The sequence below is a fragment of the Lactuca virosa genome, chromosome 6 (assembly GCF_052849685.1).
Source record: "Lactuca virosa cultivar CGN04683 chromosome 6, Lactuca_virosa_CGN04683_v6, whole genome shotgun sequence".
NCBI lineage: Eukaryota > Viridiplantae > Streptophyta > Magnoliopsida > Asterales > Asteraceae > Lactuca > Lactuca virosa.
The window spans coordinates 94,319,639-94,340,500 of record NC_136431.1 but is presented as its reverse complement, the minus strand read 5'-3'; the positions used below and the strand labels follow the sequence as shown (position 1 = coordinate 94,340,500).

General features: G+C 33.8%; 2 protein-coding genes across 2 annotated transcripts; both read left to right on the top strand.

Annotated features, from left to right (window-relative positions):
- Positions 1-2,121: 2,121 nt before the first annotated feature.
- LOC145119723 (copper-transporting ATPase HMA4-like) lies at positions 2,122-7,147 on the top strand. Its single transcript, XM_079055438.1, has 8 exons — positions 2,122-2,209; positions 2,613-2,668; positions 2,792-3,525; positions 4,148-4,619; positions 5,226-5,393; positions 5,486-5,740; positions 5,939-6,061; positions 6,199-7,147. The coding sequence occupies exons 2-8, from the start codon at positions 2,615-2,617 to the stop codon at positions 7,072-7,074; spliced, it is 2,682 nt and encodes an 893-aa protein (XP_078911564.1). The 5' UTR covers positions 2,122-2,209; positions 2,613-2,614; the 3' UTR covers positions 7,075-7,147.
- A 10,160-nt stretch (positions 7,148-17,307) lies between these two features.
- Positions 17,308-19,599, top strand: LOC145120068 (ADP/ATP translocase 1, mitochondrial-like). The gene is made up of 2 exons (XM_079055853.1): positions 17,308-17,416; positions 18,238-19,599. The coding sequence occupies exon 2, from the start codon at positions 18,255-18,257 to the stop codon at positions 19,365-19,367; it is 1,113 nt and encodes a 370-aa protein (XP_078911979.1). The 5' UTR covers positions 17,308-17,416; positions 18,238-18,254; the 3' UTR covers positions 19,368-19,599.
- Positions 19,600-20,862: the final 1,263 nt, after the last annotated feature.

The following is a 20,862-nucleotide window of genomic DNA, read 5'->3' as shown; positions in this document are numbered from 1 at the left end:
TAGACAACTGGTGATAAAGCTTGATGATTGCCATTCTTCCATTCCTGATTTGGGTTTCACATAAGTTTGATTTCTAATCTATCTGGTTTAAGAACAAGGACGAGGAAGACATAAACACATATTTTTGCAAATATTAGGATTCTAGGATTTTACGGTAGTTGGATCGATCTTTGATTTCTTTGTAGTTGAACCGATTTTTTATTTTATTTTGATTAAAAATAGCATACAACCATAGTTGTGAAGTCAACATTTTTAGCCACATGAAAGTCACGTTAACAAAAGTATATTGTTACATGTCTTATAGGTATAATTTAAACAAGATATTCGTTAATTAGTGACTCATTTTAAATTAATATAGAAACTAGTTGTTCACTAATTAATGACATTAAGCGTAACATATAATGTTTACTTTGCATGTTATTAAAATTTATCAATCAACCAATCATTATAACGAGCATATGACATATTAGTAACCCAAGGTGTTGATTAAGTGAATAAGTTTTAAAACCTAAGTCTCAAATAGTCAAATTGGATCATTTTATTAAAATTATTCTTCTAATATTTAATAATATTTAATTCTATAATTTATTCGAAACACGTAACAAATAAATTTTAGACAAAACTGCACAAATGGTCCCTGTGGTATGTCGAAAATTGCTACTTTGGTCCAAAAAAGTTTCGACTAGCACCAGTGGTCCAAAAGTTTGATTTTTGTTGCCACTTTGGTCCAACTTGCTTTAAACTTTTTTTATAATGACCATTTTGCCCTTATTTTAGTTTTTTTCTGTTTATTTATTTATTTAAATATATTAAAATAAAAATGAAAAAGAAAATTTCAACCCATTTCCTCTTCCCATATCTCTCTCTCTCTCTCTCTCTCTCTCTCTCTCTCTCTTATTTTTCATAAAAAGGAATATAACATAACCATCATCAGCTGGCAGAAAAATATGAACAACCACTGCCACCAGCCGAGCACCATCACCACCACCAACATCTTTTTTCCGGCAACGATCAGTTGGATCTGGAAAGACGAGGACGAATGTAAACGAATCCATCAGAGAGAGAAAGAAAGAGAGAGAGAGAGAGAGAGAGAGAGAGAGAGAGAGAAGAGATAGAGAGTGACGACTTGGGACGAAGATCTATTCAACAGATATCGACGATTGCCGACTTCGCCGCTGTCGTTGCATATAAGAAACCCTAGCTCAAGACTTTGCGTTTTCAGAAACCCTAGCTCCACCTTCTTCTCTCTTCGTTTCTATCCTTCTTTGATAGCGACAACGATCTATGAGTTACAGAAACCCTAGATTCGCCACTCCAATCGGTCGTTTAGGGTTTGACGGCGCTAGGGTTAGGGTTTCCAAATGGTGGTTGAGGCGTCAAGGTTAGGGTTCACTGGAGAAGTGGTGGTACAAAAGTTGCACCATTCCCATTTCTTTCTACTCATTTCCATTCTCGGTGTCGACAATTTGCATATATGGTGCAGATCCAATGCTGACATTAGTTATCTCTGAGGAACCAAAGATCTGCAAATAGTTAACTGGAGTTAGGGTTCGCCTGATGAAAACTAAAGTGGAAGAGGGAGGTAGACGTGTGAATGACATTGTATGATTTGATTTTCCGGCGAGAGGATGATAGCTCCAGCGAGATGATATTATCTGATTTGATTTTCCGGCAACTATATTATTGTGAAAGGGAAATGTATTAAGAGAGAGAGAGAGAGAGATATAAGGGTATTTTCCTTTTGCCTATTTTTATCTCTATAATAAAAAAATAAAAAAAGAATATACATTTTTTTTTGCACAGGACAAAATGGTCATTATAAAAAAATTCAAAGCCAATTGGACCAAAGTGGCAACAAAATCAAACTTTTGGACCACTGGTGCTAGTCCAAACATTTTTGAACTGGCAATTTTCGATATACCACAGGGACCATTTGTGCAGTTTTGTCTAAATTCTTAGGTTTACCCAAAACACTTGCGCGGTCTTTTTGAACAAACATATTTTATATTAGACTCTCTACTCACCTCTATATATATATATATATATATATATATATATATATATATATATATATATATATATATATATATATATATATATATATATATATATATATATATCCTTTCATAAACAGAAATTTTGAATTCTCCAACTCCAAACATCTGCACTAATCATCTCGCAAAACCCTAATCATCTACTTCCGGAATAGGTAAACCGTTGCTCTTGTCCATATATTTAACTATTATGTTCTATACTTCTTTATTTAATCGTAGAAGCTTCAATTGAGCCACTTTAGCAACTAAATCTCCGAATGTTTTCAATCATGTTTGTTCAATTCATCCATTTCCGTAGTTTTAGCCATGAAAGGATAGATTTTTCGTTAGTTAGTTAGTTTTATTTAGCTACAGGAAGTAATCAGAGTGGCGTGGCGTGTGCTTTCAGCAGATTGAATAATCGCCGTGTTCATAATAGTTAGGGTTTCAAAATATATGTTGATCGATGCATGTATATGAGGAATACGAAGTCATAGTAAACAATGAAAGATTTGAAACTCGTTATTAGCTCAAAAACATGTGTTGTTCATAGTTATCGATTCAAATTTTGCATTGCAGAAATGGAGGGTAATGCGAACGAAGATCTAATCATACCGTTTCTGCAACAATCTAATGTAAGTCACAATGAACTATTCCCTCGTAAATTGATTTATGCCGTATATATATATATATATATATATATATATATATATATATATATATATATATATATATTCTGATATTAATTCGTTATTCAGGGAGAAACAGTCAAAGAAGCCATGGAAGTTGCAGGTTTTCAAATCGCTGAGTTTCTAGAGCAAGACATAGCAGTATGCCGACTTAAAATCAAGGGAATGTCATGCACAAGTTGTTCTGAATCGATTGAATCCTCTCTTTTAATCGTTGAAGGAGTAAAAAAAGCAGTTGTGGGTTTAGCTCTTGAAGAAGCAAAGATAAACTACGATCCAAACATCACCAACACAAATCAAATCATTGAAGCAGTTGTAGATGCAGGATTTGAAGCCGATCTTATAGGACCTGAAATTGATGCAAATAAAGTTCATATAAAACTCGAAGGTATCAATTTCATATCTCCACAAGACATGGTTTCCATCAAACAATCTGTAGAATCGTTGAATGGTGTCAATCATGTTGAAACAAATACAGAAGAATGCAGATTGACTATTGGTTATGATCCAAATTTAACTGGTCCAAGGTCAATTATGTCATTTATATCGGCTAATTATCAAGCAAGCTTATATATTCCAGAAAGAAAACGTGATTCAGAGAGAAACCATGAAATTAAAGTTTACAGAAATATGTTTTTCTGGAGTTGCTTGTTTTCGATTCCTGTTTTTATCTTCTCTATGGTGCTTCCAATGATTCCACCATATGGGAATTGGTTGAGTTACAAGATTCATAATATGCTTACGATTGGAATGGTTTTAAGATGGATCTTATGTACACCTGTCCAGTTCTTCATTGGTCGAAGGTAACAAAGATTTAATTTAAGTTCTCTCTCTTATTTTAAGCATATTTACAATATCCATAATTATGTGCCTTTTTAAATTACAACAAAACAAAAACAAAAAGTTCAAGATAAGTAGATAACTCCACTATAGTAAAGCTTTTTCACAAATCTTAAAAGCTCATTTTGTAGGTCTTACCAATTTCAGTTTGTATCATTTTTCTATATTTTTATCGAAATGAAAATAAGAAGTAAAGTTAGATATAACAAAATAGTATATAATTATCTTATTATAGAAAAGAAAATATATATTGGTCATTATAATGTAGTTTATAGTTTATAATATTTATATATTCCTATGTTTACTTTTTCTAACTTATATTTTATGAAATTAAAAAAAAAAGCATCTTATAGGTTGTAGAATATTTTACACATTATATTAAACAAAATTAAACAACCATTTTTGTAACGGCCAACCAATTTTATTTGAAATTAATAAAAAAAGTACATTTTGAAAAAAGAAGTGAAAAAACTATGTAGATGAAGAAGCTCCACAATAATTTTTTTTAACTTTGACATTTACTTAACCAAAAAAACGGCTTTTATAATTATTATTTCTTAAAACAATTTTTGATTAAATCTTCAGGTTTTATGTGGGATCTTATCACGCATTAAGACGAAAATCGGCTAACATGGATGTTCTTGTTGCACTTGGGACAAATGCTGCGTATTTTTATTCTATATACACAATAATAAAAGCACTATTTTCAGACAAATTTGAGGGTCAAGATTTCTTTGAAACAAGTACCATGTTAATATCATTTATTCTTCTAGGTAAATACTTAGAATCCACCGCGAAAGGAAAAACATCCGCTGCTTTAGCTAAATTGGCCGAGTTAGCCCCGGATACCGCTTGTTTATTGACAATGAACGATGAGGGAAACATTCTTTCAGAAACAGAAATTAACACGCGGTTGATCGAAAGAAATGATGTTTTGAAGATTTTTCCTGGGTCGAAGTTTCCTGTTGATGGTATTGTGATTAATGGTCAAGGGTATGTGAATGAAAGTATGATCACGGGAGAAGCAACCCCGGTAGTTAAAAATCCAGGCGATCGGGTATCTGATTTATTTTTATATTTTTCTATAAAAAGAAAAAGTTTATGTTATATTTTCCCAACACAGTCTGTCCAAATTACTCATTTAGTCTATGTTTGACGAGCTAACCGAAAAGCGAGTTGCTACTGATAAAAGTTGACATCTGGTAGAACTAAAACTAGTTGATAACTTAACTGAAATATGTAAAACGACATAAAAATATGTAAAATGGCATAAAAATTTATGTAGGAGATGGTATATTTTAAAGAATTTTAAAAAAGCTTCGTAAGCTCAATTGAAACATTAGTCTGAGTAGCCTTATAAAAAAACTAACTTACAATCAACTTTTTTGTTTGACGAACATGACTACCTAAAATTTTTTGAAAAATAAAATAATTATCGCTTGTGAAACATAACCTTAGTCTTGAAAGTTCTAATAGAAATGACTTTGCCATTAAATTTAGGGGCTTATGTGAAACCAAATCCCTAAATTTAAACAAACTTGTGTGTATTAGACAAGACTAAATGGGTAAATGAGACAAACTTCATTGATTAAATATGACATAAGCCCTAAAAACATGTGGACACATTTTATGAAATTGGAGACACTTTTGAAAATGTAAATAGGTTATCAGTGGCACTGTGAATGAAAATGGTTGCTTGTTAATCAAGGCTACTCATGTTGGTTCTGAGACCGCACTTTCACAAATTGTTCAAATAGTAGAAGCCGCTCAACTTGCTCGAGCTCCCGTACAAAAACTAGCTGATCAAATATCAAAGTTTTTTGTACCCGCAGTGAGTTTTTTTGTCATTCTAACGCTCAATATGAGTCAACCCAAGTTCATTCGAGATCTTGTTTTTAATGAATATGACTTTATAAATTTTAGGTGGTTTTGGCTGCTGTTGTGACATGGATGGGGTGGTTTATTCCAGGAGTGGCTGGAATTTATCCCAAAAGTTGGATACCAAAAGCTATGGACGAGTTCGAGCTTGCATTACAGTTTGGGATATCGGTTTTAGTTGTAGCTTGCCCATGTGCATTAGGTTTAGCTACTCCTACTGCTGTTATGGTTGCGACCGGTAAAGGCGCGTCTCAAGGAGTACTTATCAAGGGCGGAAATGCATTAGAAAAGGCCCACAAGGTATTTTAGCAGCATCAGCATTAGTTGATCAGTCAACTGATGTCGATGCTGATATTTATGACAATAGATGGTTATATTGAAATTTTCGGTTATTTTATAACTGAAAGCTCCAATATAATGTTTGGGAAACAAAATTTCAACAATTGTATCCTTCAAGATTTTGTGTCGATTTTAAAGAAGATTGTGTGGATTGTGTAGGTTAACACAGTAGTATTTGATAAAACGGGAACATTAACAATTGGAAAGCCGGAAGTTGTTAGCGCAATACTTTTTTCCAGAATCTCAATGGAGGAGTTTTGTGACACAGCAATTGCCGTAGAGGTCTGCTTAAGTTTCTACTTTCTAACTTCCGGATTATCTCATTAACCGTATATCTGACAAAGTCTCATGTCAGCTAGACACAGAAAGTCTATATATGTTGGAATCTTAAATTTGATATATGTTTGGTTTGTTTTTAGGCAAATAGTGAACACCCCATAGCAAAAGCAGTAGTGAAACACGCCAAAAACAGATTACAAAATCACAAATCTCAAACTACCAACAGTGCAGTAGTGAAGGACTTCGAGGTGCATCCCGGCGCCGGAGTTGGTTGCAAAGTCGGATCCAAAACAGTTTTAGTCGGAAACAAGAAGCTCATGAGATCCTTCAACGTCTCCCTCAGCCCTGAGGTCGAAACCTACTTCTCCGACAACGAAAACCTAGCTCGCACCTGTGTGCTCCTCGCAATCGACGGAAAAGTCGTCGGCGCTGTTGCAGTCACAGATCCGGTGAAGCCCGAGGCGGCACGTGTTGTATCCTTTTTACGATCGATGAGTATCAGAAGCATAATGGTCACCGGTGATAACTGGTCAACGGCCACCGCCATAGCCAAGGAGGTCGGAATCGAAAACGTGTTTGCGGAAACAGATCCGTTGGGGAAAGCCGATAGAATCAAAGACTTACAGGCGAAAGGGATGGTCGTTGCAATGGTCGGAGATGGCATCAACGATTCGCCGGCGCTCGTTGCAGCAGACGTCGGAATGGCGATTGGTGCCGGAACAGATGTGGCGATTGAGGCGGCGGATATTGTGTTGATTAAGAGTAACTTAGAGGATGTGATTACAGCGATTGATTTGTCTAAAAGGACGATTTCGAGAATCCGGCTTAATTATGTGTGGGCTCTTGGGTATAATGTTCTTGGTGTGCCGGTGGCGGCTGGAATTTTGTTTCCTTTCATCGGAATTAGGTTACCGCCGTGGTTGGCCGGAGCTTGTATGGCTGCTTCTTCTGTGAGTGTGGTTTGTTCTTCGTTGTTGTTGCAAACGTATAAGAAGCCGTTTGCGTACACGAGATGATAAACTGTTTGCATGTGTGAAATGAAAATGAATAGATTTTTCAATAAAAGTCCTAAAAGTAATTTCAAGTTTAGTTCTTCTAAGAAATATACTAAAATCTACATTAATATGGTGTAAATGTGGCATGATACATGGTTGCTGAAGTGATAATTTTACAAGTTTTATAATTATAAAATAATTACGAAATTAGGGAAGATATGTGAATATAAAATTAAACATCTTTAATAATCAATCAAAGTGATGGTCACGGACATGGGTCCGTCCAAGAAGCAATCCACCAAGCAACCCAATTGGCCATAAACGGCCCAAACTTGGGAGAAAGTCAGGATTCAGGAAACCCAGTTGGTTCTTGGATTGAAGGCCTGAACTCTTGAAGCACACATACTTAAAGGTGCATTTTATGGTTAAAACTGAAATGATTTTTTTGTTTTCTTAAAAAAAAGGGTTTGGTTTTAATCACGTGTTTTTATATCAGTTTCAGTTAAAACATAGCCGTTTTTTATCGATAGTTTGGGTCTCAGAAGGATACTCGGTCTGGTTTCAGATAAGAATAAATTGTTTTTAAAAAAAAAACAGTTTCGGTTTAACCGATAATAACCTCTTTACTCAATTTTTACTCCAACCAAATGAATAATTGTATTAGTATCTATTTTACAAAATATAAGACAACATAGTTTGAAATTCGAATTACATTAAAACATAAATTTCGAAACAAAATATACTAGCAATTATAGTTTGAAATTTGCAGCCATCATGAAATTGAACATTTTTAATACGAGAAATCTTCAAATTCAATCTCATCTAGTTCGGTCATTGGAGGTGACATCTACTGTGCAACCTCTTTTTGTGTGAAATCTTCGAAGGGTGGTAAAAACGGTCTTTTAAGCCAAACACAAAGTTGTGACATCTCAACGCCGACTAGGTAATCCTTCAATAAAATACATATTTCCATCGATTGGGCGGTGAATCATGACCTTCGTTCTAATATGACTCTTCCACTAACAGAAAAAACAAATTTTGAAGCTTACCGTGGAAGCTTGGATGGTTAGTAAACCACAAGCGATGGCGGCTAGAATCGGAATTGCGGTTCCCTTTATCTTCACCAAACCAAAATGTTAAGATTGTTAAATCCCTTGACAAAATAGTAGGCTAAAAAGATAGATGCCATATAATTTCCCAGCTCGCTACTCGGAGCCAACGTTCATCGGTGTTTAGGAGCATGTGCATCAAAATGTTATATAGTTGGATATTCGCATCTCGAATACTTTTAGATGATCTCGTCATTCCCCCTGCATATGATAACCTATTTGATTACTTAGCTAACCATATTTGGTTGCATAATGGTGAAATAATTTTTGAAACGTATCATTAAAAACTTGAGATTCAACGCAATGTAATTTTTCCCTTGGAAATTACACGGCCATGTAATTCTACAGACCTAAAAATGTGGTTTTTGTTCGATTAAGGTCTGTAAGCTTGGTACTTTTTGAAAGACTTTTATGTCTAACAGACATTATAATTTATAAAATGATATTCTAGATAATATATGATCTATGAAGGGTTACACTTACAATAACTTGATGATAATATATTATTTATAAGAACTTGTTTCATTATAAACACTTATATTATTATTTTTTATTATTTATAAGAATTTGATTCTTAATAAATATTAGTATATTTCTTATAATTAATTGAAAAATATTTATTTTATTAAAATAAAAATTTTCTATCAAAAGTATCATATAAATACTAAGGGTGTTCGTGGTGCGGTTTACACTCAAAACCGCAAACCGCACCGCAGATGCGGTTAGAGATTTTTGGAAACCGCACCGCAAAGGTTCTAAACCGCGTTATGCGGTGCGATTTTGTGCAGGCGGTTTTGCAATTTTTGAGTGGTTTATGCGGTTCAATGAATGAAAATACTGAATTTATTTTAAACACAATAAAGTATGTAGTGCTTTATATCTTGTGAAGAAAATATTGTATGTTAGCATAAATATCTTCTTGATGCAAAAGAGGAAAATCATTTATAATGTTTTAACATTATAATAATACGAACTTGATCAATCTGTTAACATATATTTTTCATGTACCAAAAGGCTTCTAGCCCAACAGTATCAGGTGTTGTCCTCCCTTCTTGAGGTCGAGCGTTCAAGTCTCATGGTGAACAGAGGTGGAATTAGGTGTTAGTTTAGGAGTAGATTATAATATTTGTATTTGCCGGTTCAATATATATATATATATATATATATATATATATATACACACACACACACACAAAATTGAAAGTTTGGTCCCTATGGTATGTCAAAAATTGGATGTTTGGTACAAAATGTTTTGGAGTTGCACCACTGGTCCAAAAAATGAATTCTATTGTAGGTTTGGTCCAAATGTTTTTGGAAAAACTTAAAATGACTGATTTACCCTTCATATTTTGTTTTCTTATTTTTCTTTTATTGCATAAATTAAAAAAAAAGACAAAAAGAAAATACCACCCACCTACACACACACACTCTCTCTCTCTCTCTCTCTCTCTCTCTCTCTCACCAAGAAGAAAATTATCAAGCCCCACCCTCTTTTCTTAATCTTTTCCAGTTACCCAGATGCTCAAACTCATCAATCTTGTTTTCAAACCCAACCCACATGGATCAAAACTTGTATGATCCGTTACTTCCATCAAACCTTCATCTACAACCTTCGTTTTTCAGAAATTTGCTTCATTCTCTACACACATTGAAAAATTGAAAAACATACACTCACACACAGTGAAGAACAGTGTAAGCCCATTTGAAATTGGAATCCTTCTTTTGGATGGTTTTCCCTCAACTGGTGTGCTTCACGAACCAAATCCCATTCTCACCCCTTCTGAATCCCTCTGTTTCGACTAAAAAATTAAAAATAGAGAGCTTATATTTGGATCTGAAACATATGTTGAGTTTTATCAAGAACTATCGATTTTTGAAAAATGGAGGAGGCAATTTTCACTAGATGGATCAAAACTTCCACAATTTTCACTGGATGGATAAAAACTTCAACCAAAAAATCAATGAAAAGAAACATCTAATTAATTTTCTCTAAAGAAATACCCTCAAAAACCTAGATCTCGTTCCAGCTAGCTGGACATTTCTGGTGTTTTTTACCTCCATAGAGATGAGACGCGCAGATCATCCTTCAGTCGGTGAAATCGAGCAACCGATGACATCGACCAAGAGGTTTTCGACATGAACATAAGGGGTTTTCGATGATGGTGGTGTTTTTTCTGGTAAATGCTTACTTTTCAGATCCATCATTCGCCAAAAAAGATAAAACCCATATCTCGAAGTCTCAAATCATTCATCACACTTCTCTGTTGGATTTTGATATGTTTGGTGTGAAAAATGTGAGATTAATGGTGGTGGTGTGCTCCTGAAAGTGGTTTTTTTATGCGTTGAGAGAGAGAGAGAGAGAGAGAGAGAGAGAGAGAGAGAGAGAGAGAGAGAGAAGGAGAGGGTGGGTGGGTGGGTGGTATTTTCTTTTTGTCTTTTTTTTTTAAATTTATGCAATAAAATAAAAATAAGAAAACAAAATATGAAGGGTAAATCAGTCATTTTAAGTTTTTCCAAAAACATTTGGACCAAACCTACAATAGAATTCACTTTTTGGACCAGTGGTGCAACTCCAAAACATTTTGTACCAAACATCCAATTTTTGACATACCACAGGGACCAAACTTGCAATTTTGTCTATATATATATATATATATATATATATATATATATATATATATATATATATATATATATATGGTGCAGTTTCAACAACGTTTTGGTAACTATAAACCGCAAACCGCACTGCATAGTGCGGTTTACAAAAATAACAAACCGCAAACTGCACCACGAGCCTCCAAAACCGCATTATGCGGTGCGGTGTGGACGGTTTATTCAGTTTGTTGCATACCCCTAATAAATACACTTGGATTGTTTTATATAACTCATTAGTTTTTTTTATATATAAACTAAACTAGTTTAGGTTTTACAAAACTTGATATATATATATATATATATATATATATATATATATATATATATATATATATATATATATATAATGGAAGATTGTTAGAACTTTCTTTCCCTCTTTTTGGTCTTAAAACTAAGGACCCCATAGGGGTTAAGGGGATATATTTGTAGCTTGTGTTCTCTCCACAAGTACTCCTAAACCATATCTTTACATGTAAGACTTGATTGGTATGGCTTGAGGGCACTTGCCTTCGTTGGATTAAGTGTCTAAGTCAATAAATAAATTGGTATATACTTAAATTATTAGCAAAATCTTTTTTTGTTGCCCTCAAGCCTAGTAATTGATAAAAATGTTTTTTTTAAAGAGAGAGGTTAGTTTATTGATCTTTTGTAATATTAATAAATAACAATAAATGATTTATTAGTATATTATGAGATTAATATATTAGTTAGAAATAATATTATTTAATTAAGAATTAATAAGAGATTAATTAGAATTAATTTTGAGATTAATTACATTAATTAAAAGTACAAAGACTAAAGTTGTAATTGTTTAATAGCTGAACAAGAGATGAATTCTAGAAAATTCCTAGGGTTGGCCGAAAATTGGAGGCTCCCTAGGGTTTGTGGAATATCTACTATAATAAATAAATGTTTTTTTGCCACTTGTCACACTCATATTTAATTTGCCAAATGTAATTTTATGGTTATTTTGAATTACTTTTTTGTCCAAATGTCATTTCATAAGTATTTTTATTTTATTAAATTCCACATAATATTTTTATGTAATAATTGCAATAAATAAAATAATAAATGGATATCAATGTCATTAATGAGCTTACATTTTAATTTCAAAATTTCAAAATTAAAGCTCATTAGTTTTTTTTTTATTAAAATTTTTTGTTTAAATTTAAAAGATAAAAAACATTTCCATTGTAATAATTCATTATATTTCTTATTTTCTTATAAATTCAAAGTTGTTAAATATTTAGACCTCTATATATATATATATATATATATATATATATATATATATATATATATATATACATATATATATATATATATATATATATATATATATATATAATTAACCTATGTAATACATAGGTCTCACAACTAGTTTCATATAGATAATATGTATAACTAGGAAACTAGTTAATCCCGGATTTGAAATATTGTTTTATTTCAAACAAGGGTTTTTAGGGTTTTCCTATCATCTATAAATATGGTCCTTTGGCTCCCCATTTTCGGTCACTCATACTCCTAGAAGGATAGCCGAATTTCCATCCTATTTCCTCTCTTCTCAATCTTTCTTAGTGGCTAGGGTTTGGGTGTGAACCATCAGAGGCACGAGATTTTTGGTGCTTGCTTCCATGAGCTTTTGAAAAAGGATTTCATCGGTTATTTACAAGGATAATCAAAAGGTATGTAAACCCTAACCCTCTTATTAATTTTGATTAAACTAGGGTTTCCATAAGGTTCTTTGATGTTTATAGATTATAGCATTCAATAGTGAAAACATAGATCCAGTTAGATTACACGTTGCTATAAAGGGTGTCTGCGACAAGTCTTTGATACAGGGTGTCAAACTTCCTTATTCAGGGCCAATCATCTCCCATCTATTCTATGTAGACGATGGGATCGTGGCAACATATAAAAGCTATCTCGCATTCTCAAGTGTTTTCCAAATATCCTCTGGTCTAAAAGTAAACTTCCATAAGTCTCGTTGTTTGGTATATGAACCTCAGACACTGAATTACAAAACATGCCCCAAATTCTTGGTTGCTTGAAGAGTTCTCTTCCCTTTACATATCTCGGCGTACCTGTCGGTGCCAACATGTTACTCAAAAAAAAAAAAAAAAAAAAAACTGGAAGCCTATATTTGAGAAATTTCTGTCAAAACTCTCATCCTAGAAAGCAAATACCTTGTCATTTGGGGGTAGGCTGACACTCGTAAAATCAGTTCTTGGAATTCTACCAACTTACTACCTATCCCTATTCAAGGCTCCACAAGGTATCCGAGATTATCTTGAAAAATTAAGACATAGATTCTTATGGGGTGGCACTGGTGAGAAATGTAAAATACATTGGGTTGAATGGTCTAAAGTGGTGGTAGATAAAAAGGATGGAGATCTCAATGTGGGGACATTAAAAGCTCAAAACTTGGCATTACTCACAAAGTGGTGGTGGAGACTGAAAAATAAAGCTGGGTGTTTATGGACTGATAACATAGAAAGCATACATAATCTAAAAAAACAGGCATCTAATTACCTAGTGATAAAAGACGCAAGAGGGGTATGGGACAACATCTCCAAGGCAATAAAAAATCTTAGCAAGCTTGACATTGACGCAAATAGGTTGTTTTCTGTCATTCCCAGCTCAAATTGTAACATTCTATTTTGGAAGGATACTTAGTGTGGGAATACTACTTTGCAATATCGGTTTCCCCAATTATATAAGCTGGAAAAAGTCAAAAGGTGTACGCTTATGGAGAGACTGGGAAACAATGGATTCACATGGCAATGGAAATACTTGCCAACGGATTATGTGTCTATGATTGAACTACACAATTTCTACCTTCTATTTGGTTCAATCGAATTTCGTTCTCCCTCAAATATTGGTTTTTGGTTCAATCTTAATCCAAATGAAACTTACTTGGTGAGTATCACGAGAAGGCTGGTGGATTCTAAGCAAATCAAGTTCAGGGATACAAGATATGCTAGTCAAAACTTATCCTACTAAAAGTTAAATGCTTTGTTTGGAGGGCATCAATGGAAAGATTACCGGTCACATAAAATATAAGGCACAAGGGTATTATAGTTCTATCCTCCAATTGTCAGCTTTGTGGGATACATGTGGAATCTACTAATCATGTACCGGTGGACTGTGATTTTTCCAAAAATGTATATTACTGGATTTTTAGGTGGTGTGGACTACAAAATATTCAATTCAAAACAGTAGATGAGCTCTTGGATTTTGCCGACTCATGGGGAACTATCCCAAGAAAAAACAGACATTGATTATGATATTCTATGTGATATTGTGGAACATTTGGCTAGTGAGGAATGATAAAATTTTCAAGAAAATCATGATATCTCCAACAAAAACTGCAGATGCAATCATTTTTCAAACATATGAATGATGCAAATACAGGAAGCTATATATAAACTGGGCGGAATGGAGTTGTTCTCCTATGTAATTTTTACATATTTTTGTACCTTGGATTTTCTTTCTTATTCTGCATTTTTTGTTGTACTCGGTACCTTAAGGCTTAACATATTGCTAATGTTGGTTTATAATTTTATATAAGTTATTCATTTTTCCAAAAAAAAAAAAGATTTTGGTTGTTTAATGTGTCAGTATTAGAAAAAACAAACACATACAAATAAAATTAAAGAATAATACTTTTATAATTTAATAAAATATATCAAGTAGACGACTCCAGCTTAGTTAATATGTAGTCACAACCTGTGACTACATATTAACTAAGCTGGAGTCGTCTACTTGATATATTTTATTAAATTATAAAAGTATTATTCTTTAATTTTATTTGTATGTGTTTGTTTTTTCTAATACTGACACATTAAACAACCAAAATCTTTTTTTTTTTTTTTTTGGAAAAATGAATAACGGGCCTGGGCAAGCTGGGCGACCGCCCCGAGCCCCCAAATGCCAAATGACCCCCATTTTAAATTTCTTATATTAATTTTATAGCAGTAGCCCATTAGGTTTTAGCTTATTTGACCGGTTATTGAAGCCCAATGTGCCAACCCAAACAGGAAGCGGGAGGAATGAGCGATCGCTACTGGTGTGCGAGACTGGTGTGTGAGAGATGAGTGATGTCCGACTTCCAAGGCAAATTAAATCTTCAACGATCAATTTCCATGGAAAATCCAAACGTTTTCTCCGGAATCGATAAGGTAAGCAACGGTCAGAACTCAAATTTGTTCTATTTCTTTTTCAATTTCTGTTGAATCGATCTCGATCTCTGATTTCTTCTCCGATTCTCCATCTTTTCTGATTTCTGATTTAGGGTATCTGATTCTCAAATCGACATTCAAAATTAGATTATTTGCTTCTTGGTTTCAGTTTTCACGATTCCTGATTATTGCCCTTCTATTTTTTGATTTCCAAGTTTCATTTTTTTTCTGGAAAGACTGGAATAGCACCAGACCACTGAAATTCTGAGAATTGCTAGTCACAGACGAAGTCGCATTAGCGTCTGAGACTCTGAGCATTCCAACCGAAATCGTTGGTTGTGAATTTGTGATTTGTGAAATTTCTTATGTTTCTGTAAGTTATACTTTCTAGCCTTGAATTGAAATTTCTTACTATTCTGTGAATCTGTGATATAATGATATTCTATTCTTTTATGAATCTTTTTTGATCTTCAGAATTTTATGTTGTGTAAGAATCAGAGAATCCAACTTATCCAAATCCAAGTTTATGACCTTCTGATTGAGTGATTATGAATCCGTGTAACTCTCACTCTAAGTGGCCTCTCGATTTTTTTAGAGTTAATTTGTTACTCATTTGTTTAATTTCAGTTTTTGAATGTAAGAATGTTCATCATTTTAATATGACTTCCGTTTTTTTTTAACTTCATAATTTTCTGTTGTGACTTGGAGCTTTTTCAGTTGGCATTTGGCAAGTGCTTAGAAGTTATTTACAAGCTCACAACATTAGCATCAAAGGCAGCCAACAACAGGTGGTACAAAAGAACTTTTTTTTTTATTTGTTAAGCTGTTTGTTTTTTGTTAGGCTCACAACATTAGCATCACATGCAGCCAACAACAGGAGGTACAAGAGAACTCTTTTTATTTATTTGTTAATTTGTTTGTTTCTTGTTATCTGTTTACTGGTTGCCTTTTATCACTTATTTATGTAGTTTTTCTTTGTTATGTTTATGTATTAGGGTTCGTGCTCTGGCCTTTTTATTTTGTCGTTTTGTATTAATAGATGGTAGGTTGTTTGGCATCCGGGGTCTATCCCGAAGTTTTTTCTTTACATAGGTGAGGAGTCCCTAGCCTTCAATTGTATTATTTTTTTTAATTAATAAATTTTTCTGGAGGTGCCACACTCCTTTACAAAAAAAAAAATTATAAGGGCTCCAAATTTTTTTTTCCCCCGGGCCCCAAATTGTCTAGGACCGGACCCTGTTAAAAGTGATAAAATATTACTTCGATGTTGTAATCGAGGTTTGATATACCATAAGACAATGATATACCATAAGACAACCTCGTTTTGCAAAGTTATGCATTGATTGTTTGATGGAGAATAAGAAGTTTCGAACAAATGATATTGACCGATTCGATGAGAATAATGTTAATTATTTTAATATATTGAATTATTGATTATTATAAGATAACATATAAAAAGTATACAAAAGACATTTTTATTAACTGGCCACAAAACTTCGATTAATATCGACCCTTCCAAGTAACATGGGGGTGGTCGGTGCAGTGGACACTTCGATTAATATCGACCCGCCATATTTCCCATGAGTTGCTCGTTTGATGATCGCAAAAGGGCTTTTGATTTCAAAATATTTATAAAAATCAATTAAAGTATTTAGACTTTTCGAGGCATATTAGTTATAAAGGCACCAAACTATCAAATAATATTTATATACACGACATTTACACAAAATAATATAAACAATGGTTAATATTGTGTTTGGAAAAGGTGAATTCTCTGGTGTCTTTTATTACATCGAAAAAGAAACTGTGAAATAGTTTTTGGACCTGTTAGGTATAACATGTTATCAAATTCCAAAATTTCTATTTTTCATTAGAATTTTAATTTGGATTTTGATCTTAAAATTTTACCCTAAAATTAAAATTTTTATAAAATTTTGAATACCTTTCTAAATACAACCAACTTACAACTTTTTAAAAATTTTAAAAATTTTATTTTACCGTTTTTCCAAAAAGTCAAAAACATTATTAAAAAAATTGGTCACCATCGTTGACGGAACAATCTAAAACCAAAATCACGCAGTGATAGTAATAATAAAATTATTAAAATATATTTTTGTCAAAATACTGCGTTTTACACAAATAGACAATATCGATACTTTCAAACTCCACTGCATCGAGAACATCATCTCCCCACCGCCGATCTTTCCCAAGACACAATCTTCACGGTTGGATCAAATACTCGATTGCAAATACAATACACCCGCGAAGCACTCGAACGCTCCTCCATAATCGAATCCCTCGCAGTCGCAGGTCAATCCCCAATTATATATACTGCTCCATTGAGCATTACGAGATCGTCACTTGGCTTCGCACCATATCTCCTCGTTATTCTCTCCGAGCATTCAGCAGATCGCTGAGGTATTCTCTCTTCCCTTTTCACATTGCATTTTCTCCGCCGTTTCGCCGCCGGTATGATCGGTTTTTTGTCTCAAAAAGTATTGTTAGGTTCATACAGAAATGCTAGATGTTAATTTCGCAAAATTTTTATGCTATTTTCTACATGCTGTTCTAGATCTCCTGTGTAGTTTGTTATTTGTACTTTGCTTTTCTAAAATAGATCTGCCTTGGTAGATGTATTCGATGTGCATCTGTTAGTTGATTTATCATTCGTATTGTTTCGATACTTGGTTCAAGGTCTATTCATGTTTACTTATAGTTGATTCATATTGTTTCGATGCTTAGCGTTAGATCTGTTCGTATATGCGATATTCCACGAGGCAGAATGTTTCCAGAAATTATTGATCGATTTTTGTAGCAGAATTTCATGTGATTTTTATCACCTTAAAGGTGGCCAGCTTCATGATGTCAAAATAAAAAAAATCTGATGAATTTTGGTTTCGTATTCCAGACATTTTTTATAACGACGCATCATTTACTAGTCGTTTTGAAATCAGATGCTTAATTTTACATGCTTCTGAGCTTTTCCGAGTTGTATCCTAGAAGTTTACAGGTTGACGAATCAAATCGCTTCTGCTGTTTATGTCAACTGAAAATATTCACCCCTATTTTGGAGATCTTAACATACTGTAATTAAAAAGTCACAATATTACCCCTGTTAACTTATGATATATAAAAAGTTAAGTTTGCTGTGAATGGAAACTTGCATGATTTTGTTGATTTGTTCATATCAATTCAATACCTAAATTTGACAATCGTATATGATTTGTTTAATCTTCCAGGTTTTGATTTCAAAACAATGGCCGATCAAAATCAGTATTCATCAACCATAACCAAATTCACCACCCAACTCCACCTCTCCCAAGATCTCCGATCCCGTTATGGTTCATTCCAGAATCCCTCCACAAGACAATTCACATACGGAAACTACACAAACAATGGATTCGCAATCACAAACCCCTCCCCTGTTTTCATCCAAGCCCCATCAGAAAAAGGCTTCGCCGGATTCGCCATCGACTTCCTCATGGGCGGCGTTTCCGCCGCCGTTTCCAAAACCGCCGCCGCCCCAATCGAACGTGTCAAACTCCTGATCCAAAACCAAGACGAAATGATCAAAACCGGGCGTCTTTCTGAACCCTACAAAGGAATCGGAGAATGCTTTTCAAGAACAATCAATGAAGAAGGATTCGGTTCTTTATGGAGAGGAAACACAGCTAATGTCATTCGTTATTTCCCTACTCAAGCACTTAACTTTGCTTTTAAAGACTACTTCAAGAGGCTGTTTAACTTCAAGAAAGATCGCGATGGGTACTGGAAGTGGTTCGCCGGAAACCTTGGGTCTGGTGGTGCCGCCGGTGCCTCCTCCTTGTTGTTTGTCTACTCTTTGGATTATGCGAGGACTCGTTTGGCTAATGATGCGAAGGCTGCTAAGAAGGGTGGAGAGAGACAGTTTAATGGGTTGGTGGATGTTTACAAGAAGACTTTGGCTTCGGATGGAATTGCTGGGTTATATCGTGGGTTTAATATTTCGTGTGTTGGAATCATTGTTTATCGTGGGTTGTACTTCGGAATGTATGATTCCTTGAAACCGGTTCTTTTGACTGGAAATTTGCAGGATAGTTTCTTTGCTAGTTTTGGTCTCGGATGGCTGATCACTAATGGTGCTGGACTCGCATCATATCCAATTGACACAGTGAGAAGAAGAATGATGATGACGTCAGGTGAAGCTGTCAAGTACAAAAGCTCTCTGGACGCTTTCACTCAAATCCTGAAAAATGAAGGCGCCAAGTCACTCTTCAAGGGTGCTGGTGCCAACATTTTACGTGCGGTGGCTGGTGCTGGTGTTCTTGCTGGGTATGACAAACTTCAGGTTGTTGTGTTCGGAAAGAAGTATGGTTCCGGTGGTGCTTAATTTTTTTTTATTTTGAGTCAAATTTTGGGATTATATAAGTATAAAATGATGGCGAATCTTTTACTTGAGTCATGATAAATTGAGGATTTTGAAAAGGCGTTTTTGATAAATGCTAGCGAAGAATAAGTTTCGGATATAGAGGGATTTTGTTTTTCCCCCACAATATTTTTCAACTTTGAGGTTTTGTATTGTGAATTGTGGATGAATCGATTGTTTTTCGTTGTTTTCTGCATTTAAATCTTCAAACTTGTTATTTTCGTTATATTGTGTAGTATCATTTTTCTTGTCAAAACTAGGGCCATATTTTGTAAAAGCAATTACAATTTGAGATTTTTTTGTTTAGACAACTAAGGGAACTTTCCATGTATAAAATAAATGCCAATCTTCTTCATCGAGATTGAGTATTTTAAAAGAAAGAAACATCTTTGATGGCCCATTTATAGTAAATAAACTATGTTCTTGGGCCAAAAAATAAAAAAGACGATGTTCTTATTTAAAAGGGCTTCATTTAGGGGTGAGCATTTAGACCGGACCGGACCGGCGTTTGGACCAGACCGGTTATGGAGAATATTGTGGACCATGGACCGGACCGGATGAGTCGTGTCCGTGTCCGGGTCCGGGTCCAGGTCCGAGTTTTCCGGTTCTAGGACACGTTTGAACCGGTACAACTTTAATTGCATAGAGTACAAGTCGTTAAAATAAGTTTTTAGGTTTGATACGATACAACTTGTAAAAATGATTATGTTTCCGTTTCATGCATAACTAATCTACCTTGATGTTATAATATTATAAGTTGCAAAATTAATTTTCCAAATAAAATCAACTAACATATAAATCAAGTTCACCAAGATCAATTTCATATGATTTATCTATGAAAGATACATAAAATTCAGAATTATAGTATAAAATGATAGTTAAAAAGTTGAAATATTTCAGCTTTGATAGCTCAACTTTGAAAGATTGTAACTCACTGAATATAATATCAAAATCATAAAAATTATAATCTAAATTTTATCTACAAACTGTAAACTAAATGTTGGAAAAGACCTCCGGTCAATCCGACTTAAAACGAATGAGTTATGGTTGTTTAAAAAATTTCACATATTACAAAATTTTAAAAAACTTGCTGAAAAGCTGAAAATTTTCAGCTTTGATAGCTCAACTTTGAAAGACTATAACTCATTGAATATAATACCAAAATCAACAAAATTATAGTCTAATTTCATCTACAAACTGTAAATTAAACGTTGGAAAAAACCACGTGTCAATCCGACTTAAAATGAATGAGTTATGGTTGTTTAAAAATTTTCACAGATTACAAAATTTTAAAAATGTTGCTGAAAAGCTGAAATTTTTCAGCTTTGATAGCTCAACTTTGAAAGTCTATAACTCATTGAATACTATACCAAAATCAACAAAACTATAGTCTAAATTCATCTACAAACTGTAAGTTAAACGTTGGAAAAAACCGCGTGTCAATCCGATTTAAAATGAA

Coding starts and splice junctions, on each gene's coding strand:
- LOC145119723 (XM_079055438.1), top strand. CDS start 2,615: ATGGAGGGTAATGCGAACGAAGATCTAATCATACCGTTTCTGCAACAA. Junction 2,669..2,791: donor CGTTTCTGCAACAATCTAAT/GTAAGTCACAAT, acceptor TTCGTTATTCAG/GGAGAAACAGTCAAAGAAGC. Junction 6,062..6,198: donor ACACAGCAATTGCCGTAGAG/GTCTGCTTAAGT, acceptor GTTTGTTTTTAG/GCAAATAGTGAACACCCCAT.
- LOC145120068 (XM_079055853.1), top strand. CDS start 18,255: ATGGCCGATCAAAATCAGTATTCATCAACCATAACCAAATTCACCACC.